At 56.7% G+C, this 13,108-nt stretch overlaps 6 protein-coding genes across 6 annotated transcripts; 4 read left to right on the top strand and 2 right to left on the bottom strand.

Annotated features, from left to right (window-relative positions):
- Positions 1–626: 626 nt before the first annotated feature.
- On the bottom strand, positions 627–815 carry BCV69DRAFT_250967 (40S ribosomal protein S28; the record flags this gene model as incomplete). The annotated part of the gene is made up of 1 exon (XM_025490405.1): positions 627–815. A coding segment is annotated over one exon (189 nt), but the record flags the coding sequence as incomplete, so codon positions are not given.
- An 877-nt stretch (positions 816–1,692) lies between these two features.
- BCV69DRAFT_290795 (hypothetical protein) lies at positions 1,693–2,925 on the top strand (the record flags this gene model as incomplete). Its single annotated transcript, XM_025493727.1, has 3 exons — positions 1,693–1,832; positions 2,126–2,276; positions 2,696–2,925. 3 exons carry the CDS (start codon positions 1,693–1,695, stop codon positions 2,774–2,776), a joined length of 372 nt encoding a protein of 123 aa, XP_025346595.1. The 3' UTR covers positions 2,777–2,925.
- Positions 2,926–3,150: 225 nt separating this feature from the next.
- Positions 3,151–4,687, top strand: BCV69DRAFT_284070 (ribosomal protein L1). Its single transcript, XM_025492914.1, has 2 exons — positions 3,151–3,955; positions 4,053–4,687. The coding sequence occupies exons 1-2, from the start codon at positions 3,193–3,195 to the stop codon at positions 4,325–4,327; spliced, it is 1,038 nt and encodes a 345-aa protein (XP_025346596.1). The 5' UTR covers positions 3,151–3,192; the 3' UTR covers positions 4,328–4,687.
- On the bottom strand, positions 4,381–7,087 carry BCV69DRAFT_38965 (hypothetical protein). The gene has a single exon (XM_025495246.1). It carries the CDS (start codon positions 6,919–6,921, stop codon positions 4,483–4,485), a length of 2,439 nt encoding a protein of 812 aa, XP_025346597.1. The 5' UTR covers positions 6,922–7,087; the 3' UTR covers positions 4,381–4,482.
- A 358-nt stretch (positions 7,088–7,445) lies between these two features.
- On the top strand, positions 7,446–8,969 carry BCV69DRAFT_287959 (aspartyl aminopeptidase; the record flags this gene model as incomplete). Its single annotated transcript, XM_025493597.1, has 1 exon — positions 7,446–8,969. One exon carries the CDS (start codon positions 7,446–7,448, stop codon positions 8,967–8,969), a length of 1,524 nt encoding a protein of 507 aa, XP_025346598.1.
- A 645-nt stretch (positions 8,970–9,614) lies between these two features.
- On the top strand, positions 9,615–12,734 carry BCV69DRAFT_284071 (Coatomer, gamma subunit). The gene is made up of 3 exons (XM_025492915.1): positions 9,615–9,903; positions 9,995–12,365; positions 12,446–12,734. Exons 1-3 carry the CDS (start codon positions 9,673–9,675, stop codon positions 12,694–12,696), a joined length of 2,853 nt encoding a protein of 950 aa, XP_025346599.1. The 5' UTR covers positions 9,615–9,672; the 3' UTR covers positions 12,697–12,734.
- The last annotated feature ends 374 nt before the right edge of the window (positions 12,735–13,108 follow it).

Below are 13,108 nucleotides of genomic sequence, written 5' to 3' on the forward strand. Positions count from 1 at the left end.
ATGACAGACAGGCAGCATCCTCGGTCGAGCAAGATGCTGAGACGAGTCACACTATTGCACACACTCCCCTCCCGGGCGAAACAGTCGTGATGTGCGATGGCAATGTCGATTGGAATCGGACAATGGAATGAGGCTGGCAGGCAAAATTGTACAGATAGAACCCTGGAGAAGTAAAGGGGAGGTGTCTCCTACAACTCTGGGGGAATGAATGATGGGTGAAGAACGGCAGCTGTTGATCATCTCAACTGAGAAGCCACTTCGTGTTTTGAGAGTGAGAGAAGTGTGCGTGACGTGCCATGGACCAGAGAGCTTCGGAAGAAGTTCCAAGGGTTTTAACGCAGTCGTCTGTGAAGAATCAAGTGAGAATTGTCAGGTGTCAGTGATCATGTCCTGTAATGCCAGATGCGACAACCCCTCTATTGCTCTCAACGACGATGCAAGGCCCCATCCGATCTGAAGCTGAATCAGCCCTGCCTTCCATCGCTGTATATGCTTTGTCATGACGAGGCTTGAGCAGCCCTTTCATCGCGTGCGATTCCACCGGATGATCCAGTCCGACCCTGTACAGTAACCTCTCCTTCCTCCGGATGCACCCCTCTCGCATCCTATCACGACTCTGTCTGTACTCACCGAGCCTCACGCTCCGACTCGAGCAGGGCGAGGATGTCACCCTCCTTCACGGGTCCCTTTACGTTTCGGATGATCGATCGGTTTCCATCTTCCTGTCCCATCATCTCAACTCGGACCTGGATGACTCCTCCACGCGATCCAGTTCGGCCCAGAACCTTGGTGACCTGAGAGAGAGAAAGGGGAGAGTGAGGTCATGGATAGGTCAGCAGGGTTGAAGGCGCTGAATGTGGGAGCTGCGTTCCTGCAATGATCATGCCTGGTTCCATCATAGATCTTCGGCAGTGGCAGCACAGTAGCCTGAATACGAGCTGCTGTCTCACAACCTCGCCAGTAGCTACCGCTGCATCTGCGCTACGATGCTGCGCCTCATCCTGGCCCAGCCGCCGAGAAGAATTATGCCCTCTGTGACGACTCATCATTCTCGTAAGGTCTCGATGAGAAGCCCTCTGAGCTAGATGCGTGTCTAGTGTACAGCCTGATATCTCCTACGATGACCTTGGTCGTGGCGGCTTTGCCATGGCATCATGCCTACAAATCTTCCTATGGCTGCTCCTTCGAGTCCAGCCAGTCCTGCTGGGTGTGTCTTTCACCCAGAGATTGATCGACGAGAAAGGCCGCATGATGTGTGTGTATACTCACAGCGGCGAGCTTGACGGGTGTCTTTGAAGATTCCATGATGTGTATGTGGTGATGTGAGGGAAGGTAGGTAGAGGCCGGGAGTAGGTGGACGTCGAAGGATTCTTGTGTGAGTGAGGCTGGGGGGGAAGCCACGGGTGGGCCGCAGATGGCTCGCCTGTCCAACTTCGGAGCCAGACGCGGGCGAGGCAGATTTCGCCGCGCGCAACGTCCCTCGTCCGCCTCTGCAGATTTTGCAGAGTTGCGGCGCGGCCTCGCCTCAGCCTGGAGCCCAGCAGCGGGCCACACAGGCGCAGGGCAGGCAGGCAGGCAGGCAGAGAGGGGCACGCAGCCACAGCCGCCCGCTCCAGAAGTCTCGACTCACACATTCTCGAAATCCTAGTCCTCCCCCTCACCATCACCACCCCATCATCCTCATCATCAACAATGGCAAAAGTCAAGGCACACGAACTCACCTCCAAGTCCAAGGCTGACTTGACCAAGCAGCTCGAGGAGCTCAAGGGAGAGCTCCTCCAGCTCCGTGTGGCCAAGGTCGCTGGTGGTGCTTCTAGCAAGCTGACCAGGATGTGAGTTGGCAAGGGCCGCTGCAATTGATACGTGCACGAGACAGAGGATGAGAGAGTGGGACAAAGATGAGATGAAGAGGGCTAGACAGAATCATCGCAATCGCAAGACCAGCGACAGAGGGGCGATGCTCGAGGAGCAAGAGTCATGCGAGGTGGAAGGGAGGTTTGAGATTCCAGGCGTTGTGGCAGGCAGGCCAGTACGATGCAGGCCCAAAGACACAATTCGCACATTGCACAGGACCTTGTACTGACCTGGGATATCATCCATCGTCTCCTCTCCCTCCATCTACTAGTAACTCCACCCGCAAGTCCATTGCCCGTGTCCTCACCGTCATGAACGCCAAGCAGCGCTCCAACCTGCGTGACTTCTACAAGGGCAAGAAGTACATGCCTCTCGACCTCCGACCAAAGCAGACCAGGGCTATCCGAAGGAGGCTGACCAAGGTGAGCATCGATGGAGGAGAAGACGAAGAGCTAAGGACATGCTATGCAGGGGTGTGATGCGAGGCAAGGCAGTAGAGGATGGGCAAGGTGCCGGTGGAAGATAGATGCGTGGACTGGCCAACGGTGGTACACACTTCTTCATGAGCACTTCTTGGAGTTGGAGAAGGCTAGAAGGCAACGGTGCCGGGGCTCGAGCCTACAGACTTCTCTACAAGAGCTGTGCATGAGGCGGCTTGGATCAGGCCATAAAACGCAGGTGTACATCACTGCCAACAGATGAGGAGGGAAGAGTGGACGTCAATGGTGCATGCTCCCGCAACATCAGAGGAGGATTGATGCTCGGCGATCATCCAACTGCTGTCTATGAGATCAAGCCCAGTACGCTTACACCGCCTCCCACTCTTTTCTCATCCCTGTAGCACGAGCGAACTCAGACCACCGAGCGTCAACACAAGAAGTCGGTTCACTTTGGCAAGCGCCAGTACGTCCTCAAGGCCTAAGCGAAGTCATCTCAGCGGGTTTGTAGTAGCAACCTTGATTGCTCTGCGTCCGCATTGACTTCTGTCTTCGGTCTTTTGTGGTGTCTGTTTTCATCTTTGTACGATCATACGTCTCTGTTCGCTTCCCACCTCATACAACCACTTTGCGCATACACAGTGTGACTCTTGCTATCTGCAGGTGAACCTCTCGTCATTACAATGTGCAAATCTCAGCGATGGTCTAGCCTGACACTCATGAACAGTGAATACTCCCCTGATTCAAGCGCTATTCGCCTTTGAAGAGAAGGACTTGGCTCCGTTCCGATGTGTGACCACGTGACGTAAGGCTGTCCCAGTGCCAAAAGTGTCAGATCCAGTCCTTCCTTCCGAGATCCCTCAGTACGAAGGCTTCATCTCACCCTGTCGCCGCCGCCGCCATGACATCGCTACTGCGCCCAGCCCGACGTAGTCTAGCGACGACAAGTCTGGTGACACTTGCCGACCTCTCATCATACACCTCTACCCTCGCCTGCTCCTCCTCCTCTTCTTCCTCCTCGTCTCCATCACCCGCACGCTCCTTTACCTCCTCTGCCATTGCCCTAGGCAAGTCTCGCCCAGGAGAAGGCAAAGATGCAGTCAAGGCCGCTCGGCGTCGGGAACGTCAGGCGAAGCTAGCAGCCGACCCTCACGTCATCTCTCGCAACCAGACGTACCTTCTGTCAGACGCGTACCGCTTGCTGAAATCCGTCGAGGTGACAAAACCTTTCAATGCCTTTGAGATCTACATCAAGACTGGCATTTCCTCGCACCAAGCCAATGCGCTTCGTGGACGCATCTCTTTTCCTCACTCTCCAGCACTTAAGCCTCCCAGGCTCCTCATTTTTGCAGAAGACGGCTCCCCTGCAGCCGACGCAGCCAAGGCGGCTCAGAAAGCGGGCGTACCCATCATCGTAGGCGGTGCGGAGCTGATCCAAGCCGTAGGCGAGAATCGGGCAGGGGATTTTGACAAGGTCCTTGCTTCTCCCGATATTATGAGTGCAGTCAGCCGAGCTCTGGCTAGGAGTTTGGGACCGAGAGGTCTGATGCCGAATGTCAAGAGGGGGACAGTTGCTGCGAGTGAGGAGGATATGAGAAAGGCAATTGATGAGGCGATTGGTGGGATCGACTGGAGGGGAGATAAGCAGGCAGTGATTCGAGCTGGTGAGTCGGCAGAGCTGAGAGAATCCACACGACTGCCTTGTTGCTCACGCATTCTCACAACACCATGTCTCTCTGTCGTTCCCTCCCCGCCTTACAGCCGTCGGCCGACTGCACTTCACCGAGGCCCAGCTTCGCACAAACATCTTCGCCATGCTGACCTCGGTCCTAGAGCGCGCCACTTCTGGTCTCTCCGGTGGAGGCTCAACCGCCAAGGCTTCTCAGGAGGCTTCGAGTTTCAAGATGCCAAAGAGGCAAGAGGGGACACCGCCCCCACCCGAGTTGATCAAGAGGGCAAAGGCGGTGATCAAGGGGATGCACATTAGCTCTACGCAGGGCCCAGGAGTCAAGATTGACCTGGCAGACGTCTTGTAGAGGATTTTGAGCAGATTGATCAGAGCAGTTGGGAGCAGCGGATTGCGCAGATTGCAGAGTAGTATTAGCAATGACCTTTCAATTACAAGCTACGGTTCGATGGCCAACTAGGAATTATACAAATCCGTGTCCGTGTCCGTATCAGGGTTTGATTATCACAACACACCTCTTAGCATAATTAGTCTCCTCTCGCAAAGGCACACCAACACCTCGTCCAGTTCCCTCCCTTGCTCATGTCCATGTTCACGTTCAGCCTCGGCAAAGGGCAACTTGACAGCCGCTACCCCCATGAGCGCACCACTACCCTCGCTTCTCGCCTGCTCATCCTCCCCCAATTCTGCATCCAATCTGATCACTCGTGAGGAAGCAAATTTCTCCTTTGAACCCTCGAGCTCGTCGCTACCTTCAGTCCGGGAGAGCTCTTGACCATAGTAGACGAAGAGGTTGCCGGCGTGGGTGGCTCCTGCACTACCTGGGGATGAGGAAGACGAGCTCGGAGTAAGGACAGGTGACTCGAATGCCAGGACAAGCGAGTCGTACCTCCGCGGCCTTGCGCTGGCAGCAGGACCTCGTAGGGGAGAGTACCGCACGTAGACCCTACTCAGGTCTCTTTTCGAGGCAAGGACAAAGGACAGAGCGGGAAGCGTATCAAGGTGTTTCCAGGGTCGCCTGCCCTGTGCGTCCTGCTCGTCGGCTGGGAGAAAGACGAGCCCGTCAAGGTCTTTACGCACCACGAGAGGCGCCGAACTGTCCGTCTCTGGTAGAGGAGCAGCAAGACTCCAGAGATTGGACGTCTCAGGGTGCGTATCGACAGCGGGGCTCTCTCTTCCTCCACAGTCCTGCGAGATGGTCGTGAGACGCAGCTTCTTGCCCACTGTTGCGTCCTCTGGCTCGAGCTGGTTGTGCAGTAAGCTCTCCCTGTTCCCAAAACCCACATCAGGCCCATCGATGCGCGGGTGAGGATCACCGTCGAAGTCACTGCCCTCGGGAGCAGTGTACTTTTCCAGAGACTCGACCATCGCAAGGAGCTCACTAGGGTCCATCGTCTCCGGTGGATCGTCCTCGTCCACGGCCCCATCAAAGTCGGCGTGCTCTACCTGAGCCTGGGCGTCGAAATCGTCCTCGGCATCACGCAACCGCTCCGCGTCATCGCGCCTCGTACTAGACTTCGATCCACCGATCATGGGTCTCGACCTCTTGTCATTGCTCGCTCCTGCAGCTTGCCTCTTGGTGGCTGCAGGACGCTCAAATACTCTTGTCCAGCGTGTACCCTCGTCCTTCTTCTCGAGGTAGAGTGTGAGGAGCCCCTTTTTCTCCCGCTCAGTCCTCCCGACGTGCTCCCAAGTCCAGACACTGCTCGACGGGTCGATGGGAGCCCAGAGGGAACGTGAACGATAGCGCCCGGCCAGCAAGGATTTGGCAAGTTGGGCTTCGGAGCTATTGGTCTGCTCCAGCCCAGCGCCCTCGTCCCCTGCACCATTAAGCTCGACAATACGAGGCGTTTGAGGCTTGAGGGCGTCCAATGCCGAATGAGCGAGGGAAAGACTAAGGCCATGCGGAGAGAAGTGAACGCGAAAGTCATTCTTTGTCAAGCGATGGGGTAGCTGGAACACCACTGTCAGCGAATCTGGGGTCTGTAGCCAGAGGAAAGGAGGGGAAGTCGTCCCGTTGGGTGCTTGAGGAGCTGCTGATGGGGCGCTAGGGGTTGCAAGTGTTGCTCGAGAAGTGCCAGAATTAGCATCGGCAGGACGTGGACCCTTGGCTGCCGCTTCGCCAAAGGATGCTTCAGACACGAGCGTGGCCTGGCTGTCAGAGTGGAGCATAGCGTAGTAAGCCGCTTCTTCGCCCGTGACGGTCCACTTGACCTCGGCCAGTGCAGGCGTCTCTTGGCGTTGATTCTTTCGAGGTGGTGGCAGCGCCAAAAGGGACACATTGAAGACTGTCTTGCCAGGCGGCTGCGGAGGCCCCATCTCTACTACCGGAGCGGGAGGAGGCGCTTCCTTTCGCGCCGATTGCAGCAGAACATGAACGATGTCGCCTTGCTGCCTCGCGGCAAGTACACGGGAAGTTTGCTGTTGAGTCTGTTGGATGGTGTAGGCGTCGAGGGTCTCTGGTGTCCACCTGGTACCTTGCCGCTGACTCTCGATAAGGGTCATCCTGTTCATGCCGTCTGCTGCAAGCCATCTGCCATCAGGGAGCGCATGTATGCTGGGGAGACCGCGCAGAGTATAGCTGTCAGGCGGGGAGAGATTGAAGAGGGGATGAAAAGTAGGTCGCTGGGACTCTGGAGCGAATACGATGAGCACCACGAAGGATCCATCGTCTACGTATGCTAGGTGACCACGGATGGATCCAGGTACGAGCTTCTCGTGAGTGAAGCGATCCTTGAGGTCCTTGAATCCCAGTGAGGGCGAATTAGCGGGAGGATTGAGCTGTGCCAGTGTGATGGACAGGGGCAGGCGATGGCTTGTTGCCTTGACGGAATATGCGGGATGAGCATCATGAGAAGATACGAGCCTGTATGCTTCAAAGGCGGTATTGAGGAGCCCGTGATCCGCCTGGAAGGTGTCAGGGGCCCTCGGTAGGGCGGGCATGGCGCATGTGGCAGTGGTTAGCTGGCAGAGGAGCAACCAAGCAACGCAGGGCAAAGGACGAAGACACCATGCATCAAATGACAAATCTTCCTGGGCCAGCCTTTTGCTCCCACGGCTGGACCGTGCGGCTGCAGGCCTCGCTTCCGCGTCTCTGCAACTTGAGAACAATCTGGGCCCAAGCGGACGGGGCGGGGCGGATGGAGGACAGGCAGACGACACCATGCGGACGAATCCAGGCGCAGGCAGGGGCGCATCCCATCCCTCGCAGCCCAGGTCACCATCACTTATCATCGCCAGTGCAGTACAGCCAGCCTATGCTCATCGGCCACGCACGCAGCCCCTACATCAGCCTCTGCCGCAGCCAACTCCACCGCAACCCCCACCGCAGGCTGCTCACTACATCGACTGCCCTGCATCGAATCACCTCTCAGCATCGCCCCTCGTCGATGTCCTCGGGCTACGAGCGTCTATCGGATTCACCCTCCCCGCCTTCTACAAGCCTCTCCTTTCCTCGTCTATCCATCATGACCAATACCTCAGCTTCCTACTCGACTTCCTCGGCACCAGCTCCCCCTGCTTCCGCACTCGACTTTATCAAGTACGTAGATGCATCCCCAGACCCGTTCAATGCAGTTCACACTTCCTCGCTCCTCCTCGAGGCAGCTGGCTTCAAGAAGCTCAAGGAGTCCGAAGCTTGGGATCACCACTTGCAGCGAGGCGGAAAGTACTACTATACCCGCAATCAGTCCGCCCTCGTCGCCTTTGCCGTCGGAGGAGACTTTACACCAGGCCAGGGAGGAGTACATGTAGTCGGAGCTCACACCGACTCGCCGTGTTTCAAGCTAAAGCCCGTCACGAAGAAGGAAAAGGCGGGATTCATTCAGGTCGGCGTAGAGACATATGGTGGAGGTCTATGGAGTACCTGGTGGGACCGGGACCTGGGACTGTCTGGCAGAGTCATCGTCGCGGGAGATGCATCCCAAGACTGTAGCACATTCCACTCCAAGTTGGTCCACATCAACCGGCCCATCTTGAGGATTCCCAACTTGGCAATCCACCTCAACCGCTCCGCCAATGATGGATACAAGGCCAACGTCGAGGACAACATGGTACCCATCCTGGGTCTCGTCTCAGACCAGCTCAACGCGAAGTCGGCCGACTCGGCGGGTGCAGAGGCAGAGGGGGCTGCAGGCGTCGTCGGGACTCCCACCATGCAGTCAAAGCACCACTCTACCCTGCTCAACATCCTTGCAGAAGAGCTGTCAGTATCTCCAGAGCAGATCCAAGACTTTGAGCTTTCCCTCTTTGACACTCAAGGTGCAAGCATCGGAGGTGCACACAACGAGTTTATCAATTCAGCCCGATTGGATAATCTCATGAGCTGCTTCTGCGCTACGACTGCACTCATCTCCAGTCTGACGCCGGAGAGCACGAATCTCTCCACCTCTGGCGCGATCCGAGCCATCTGCCTCTTTGACAATGAAGAAGTGGGCAGTGTCAGCAACCACGGAGCCGAGTCGAACATGCTTCCCTCGCTGATCCGTCGCTTGGCTGGGATCCAGGTGAATGGCGTGCGAGCCTTCCAGGGTGCAGGAGACGGGTATGATGCTGCACTGGCCAAGTCATTCCTCATCTCGTCGGACATGGCCCACTCTATCCATCCCAACTATACGTCTTATTACGAGGCAAACAATTCGGCCAAGCTGAACGAGGGAGTGGTGGTCAAGACGAACTACAAGCAGCGCTACGCCTCGACGGCCGTGACCACCTTCCTGGTGCGCCGCTGGGCTCGTCTTGCGCGCTCTTCCTCTCCATCAGGGGTCCCACTGCAAGAGTTCTCCATGCGCAATGATATGCCGTGCGGCTCGACTATTGGCCCCCTCTTGTCCAAGAATGGAATTCGCACACTGGACCTGGGGATCCCGCAATTGGCGATGCATTCCATTCGAGAGATGTGCGGAACGAGGGACGTGGATCATTTGATCAATTTGTTTGAGAGCTTCTGGGAGAGGGGAGACGAGGTCTTGGGCAGCTTGGATGTGGACTGAGTAGTGAGAGAAGAAGACGGATAGAGATGTACTAAAGGGCAGGCTGGGAGACTACAAAGCCTCAAGTCTGTCCACATTCGTACTCTCAATACAAAGCATTTGCCTCACATCGTACGATCATTTGCTCTCGAAACTTTCCCATGCCGTTCCGTCGGCGATGCTGCATGGGCAGTCAGGCACACGGCCCTCATTTGCTTCCTTGTCGTGCTGCTGCCTGCCTGGCATTGCCCAACCTGGCTCACCCCTTCCCTATGCTCCGTATCCACTCTTGACATCTCGACCTCATCTGATATTCTGCTCAAGATGGCGAGTCATGAGCTGATCATCTCCCTACCCACGTATGAAGGAACGGGCCAGGTAGTGGCAGCTGTACAGAGGCGGGCGCAGGAGCTCCTCTGGTCCAGGTGAGCGAGCGAGCGAGGCGGAGGCACAGGCAGGCAGACAGGCGCGGGGCGGGGGGCGAGAGGCGCGCCTGGGCGGGGAAGGGGCGTGAGCTGGAGCTTCTGGCTGCGAGACACACACACACACACACACACACACGCACAGGCAGCCAGGCTTCCGCTCCTTCCATCGCCCGTCTCTGCCATACCAACACCACAGCCCAGGGCGCTGACCCTTTCCTCCCCCTCTGAACACCCCTTACACACGCGGTCTCCACTTCTCTACCCATACTTCTCGTGCTCCCGGCTCTCCTTTCTGCGCAATGTCGCTCAGCAAGAAGAACGAAGAGGCGGGCGGTGTAGGCTCCTTTTACCAGGACAAGGCCTCGGTGGTACAAGAAGCTAGAGCCTTCAATGAGACGCCCGTCTCCCCTAGAAAGTGCAGAATTGTACTCACAAAGGTCCTGTATCTCTTGTATACTGGGGAGACTTTTGGAAGGCAGGAGGCAACGACGCTCTTCTTTGGGTGTACAAAGCTGTTTCAGAACAAGGACGTGAGTAGTGGAGATGGGAGGTTGATGGTGCATAGCGAGGGATGCGGAGCTCACGAAGATGCCTGGCTATCTTATATTCCCTCTCGTCTAGTCTGCCCTCCGTCAGATGGTGTATCTAGCCATCAAGGAGCTCTGCCCGCTTGCAGACGATGTCATCATGGTCACCGCCTCTATTATGAAGGACATGCAACCCAACGTAGAAGTCATCTACCGGCCCAATGCCATCAGAGCTCTCAGCCGCGTGGTCGACCCATCTATGGTTCAGGGACTAGAGCGCTTCTTCAAGTCCGCCATCGTCGATCGAAACACATCCATCTCGTCTGCTGCCCTCGTCTCCTCTTACCACCTACAGGTTGGCGCTCGAGATGTAGTCAGGCGATGGGGAAATGAAGCGCAGGAAGCCATCAGCCCCAAGTCCTCATCGGGCGGTGGTGGAGGCGGATTTGGTGGCTTTGGCTTTGGACTAGGTGGTGGTGGACAGCAGCAGCAGAGCCAGGGTGGCTTCCAAAGCATTCCTAGCAGCTCCAACATCGTCCAGTACCATGCCCTCGGTCTCCTCTACCTCATCCGATCGAGCGACCGCATGGCAGTCACGAAGCTCGTGCAGCAGCTTTCAGGCGCTGCCTCTGGCCGCGGAACCTCAGCACCGGTCCTGCGCAGCCCGATGGCTCTGTGCATGTTGGTCAGGTACGCTGCCAAGGTGGCAGAGGAGGACCCCAACCTCCGGGGTGTCATGATGGAGCTTCTGGAGAACTGGCTCAGACACAAGTCTGACATGGTCAATTATGAAGCTGCTCGAGCCATTTGCGAGATGAGGGGAGTCACTACTGCCGAGCTCGCTCGCCCAATTGCTGTCCTCCAGCTCTTCCTCTCCTCGTCAAAGGCAACTCTTAAGTTCGCTGCGATCCGAACGCTCGCCAAGCTCGCTCAGTCTCAGCCGGCAGCCGTGTCGAACTGCAACGTGGACATGGAGAATCTCATCACTGATCCCAACCGAAGCGTTGCAACGTACGCCATCACTACCTTGTTGAAGACGGGTACCGAGGCCTCTGTCGATCGCTTGATGAAGCAGATCAGCACATTTATGAGCGAGATCTCGGATGAATTCAAGGTCATCGTAGTGGACGCTATCCGCTCTCTCACGCTCAAGTTCCCGACGAAGCAGGTCACCATGCTTGCATTCCTCTCTGGCGTCCTGCGCGACGAAGGAGGGTACGAGTTCAAAAAGGCAGTCGTGGAGGCAATCTTTGATATGATCCGCTTCATTGGGGACTGCAAAGAGGCTGCTCTAGCGCACCTTTGCGAGTTCATCGAGGACTGCGAGTTCACAAAGCTTTCCGTACGCGTTCTCCACGTTCTGGGAAGTGAAGGACCCAAGATGCTCACTCCGCAAAAGTACATTCGCTACATCTACAACCGAGTCATCCTCGAGAATGCCATTGTGCGAGCTGCCGCCGTCAATGCCCTCGCCAAATTCGGAGTGAATGACAAGGCGCTTGCTGGACGCATCGAGGTTCTGCTCACCCGGTGCTTGGACGACGTGGATGATGAAGTGCGAGACCGTGCTGCTCTCAATCTCAAGCTGCTCTCGAACACAACTCTCGCCGACCGCCTCATCAAGGATGAGTCGTCCTTTAAGCTCAACGATCTCGAGACTCAGCTGCAAAATTACCTCACTGCCGGTCCGTCCTCTGCCGCGTTCGATGTGTCTTCCGTCGCGAGAATCTCGCGAGAGGAAGCTCAGCAGGAGGCACTGCGGGCCAAGACGGCTGCTGCTTCGCAAGTCGCCATGGCTTCCGAGGGCTCCTCCAAGGTGGCCTCTACGTCTGCTGCCGGTGCCCATGCAAATGGTGGTGGTGTGAGCTCCTCCTTCGCTGATGCTCAGAGTGCCTACGCGTCGGATTTGAGCTCAATTTCGCAATTATCCAGCTATGGACCTCTGCTGAAGTCTTCTTCGAAGCCCGTCGAGCTGACAGAGAGGGAGACGGAATACGTCGTCACGGCAGTCAAGCACGTCTATGCAGAGCACATTGTCCTGCAATTCAACGTCACCAACACTCTTTCTGAGGCCGTGCTGGAGGACGTGGCCGTAGTGGTGGGAGGTGCAGAGGATGCCGGTCTAACGGAAGACTTTATTCTACCCGTCGGCCTGCTGAATCAGGACTCTCCCACTGGAAAAGTCTACGTCTCCTTTACCCGCAACGGTGGTGCGAATGAGTTCCCACAGGGCTCACTGACGGCCACGCTGCGCTTCACGACAAAGGAGGTAGACCCATCTTCGGGCGAGGTAGAAGAGGAAGGATTTGAAGACTCATACGAGATCGAGGCGCTGGATCTGGGCGTGTCCGACTATGTGCAGCCTAGATTCTGCGACTTTGAGAGGGAGTGGGGGGAGCTGGGAAGCAGTGGCGCTGCTAGTGCTACGGAGACGTACTCGCTCACGGCTGTTGCGTCTCTCAAGGGTGAGTCTGACCTGCGCGAGGGGAGATTGAACCCGAAACTAGATTACTGACTCGCTTCACTTTATCTCTCCTGCAACCAGACGCATGCGACCTTCTGATCCCACTACTTGGTCTCGAAGCTCTGGGAGGTACCGACAGTCCCACCTCCAGCAGTGTCCACACTCTCACTCTTGCCGGCTCCGTGGTAGGTGTGAATGCAGGCAAGGCAGCGCAGCAAAAGGTCCTCACGCGTGCGAGAATGACCTACTCTTCTGCAGAAGGGGTAGGTTTGGAGTTGGCTGTGAGGGCACAGAGTGAAGAGGCAGTGGGACTGATGATGAGCGCGATTTGATTGGGGAGTGGGAGCGGCTCAGCGCAGGTGGAAGGAGCTTTATCTGAGGCGATGAGAGAGAGAGAGATTGAAACGATAATTCAATACGTCTTGTGTTCACTCTTCTCTTCTATTCAGCGTGAGCGACAGGGCAAGCTGTGAGGCATTTTGCGTAGCGAGCGGACGGAGAGTCTTGTGCTAGTGCGTCAGCGAGCGGGGTGAGGGATTGGCCATTCAGACGGCAGACGAGCTTGTCTTGCGCTTCCCTTCGAGAGCGAAGAGCATGTGAGCTTGACTTGACTTGTGAATGGACGACCTGACTGCATGCACGGCGGACTGCACGGCAGACTGATTGATGTGCAGCCTGCACGGCGGGGTGGACTGCAGACTGCTACCGTCGCAGTCTCATCCTCGTGCAGCACGCACCAGACCT

This window comes from Pseudomicrostroma glucosiphilum (genome assembly GCF_003144135.1).
Source record: "Pseudomicrostroma glucosiphilum strain MCA 4718 unplaced genomic scaffold BCV69scaffold_11, whole genome shotgun sequence".
NCBI lineage: Eukaryota > Fungi > Basidiomycota > Exobasidiomycetes > Microstromatales > Microstromataceae > Microstroma > Microstroma glucosiphilum.

Excerpts from the sequence above, each read along its gene's own strand:
- BCV69DRAFT_284070 (XM_025492914.1), top strand. The coding sequence starts at position 3,193 with ATGACATCGCTACTGCGCCCAGCCCGACGTAGTCTAGCGACGACAAGT. Across the intron at positions 3,956-4,052 it reads GCAGGCAGTGATTCGAGCTG|CCGTCGGCCGACTGCACTTC; the intron begins GTGAGTCGGCAG and ends CCCGCCTTACAG.
- BCV69DRAFT_38965 (XM_025495246.1), bottom strand. The coding sequence starts at position 6,921 with ATGCCCGCCCTACCGAGGGCCCCTGACACCTTCCAGGCGGATCACGGG.
- BCV69DRAFT_284071 (XM_025492915.1), top strand. The coding sequence starts at position 9,673 with ATGTCGCTCAGCAAGAAGAACGAAGAGGCGGGCGGTGTAGGCTCCTTT. Across the intron at positions 9,904-9,994 it reads AGCTGTTTCAGAACAAGGAC|TCTGCCCTCCGTCAGATGGT; the intron begins GTGAGTAGTGGA and ends CCTCTCGTCTAG. Across the intron at positions 12,366-12,445 it reads GGCTGTTGCGTCTCTCAAGG|ACGCATGCGACCTTCTGATC; the intron begins GTGAGTCTGACC and ends TCCTGCAACCAG.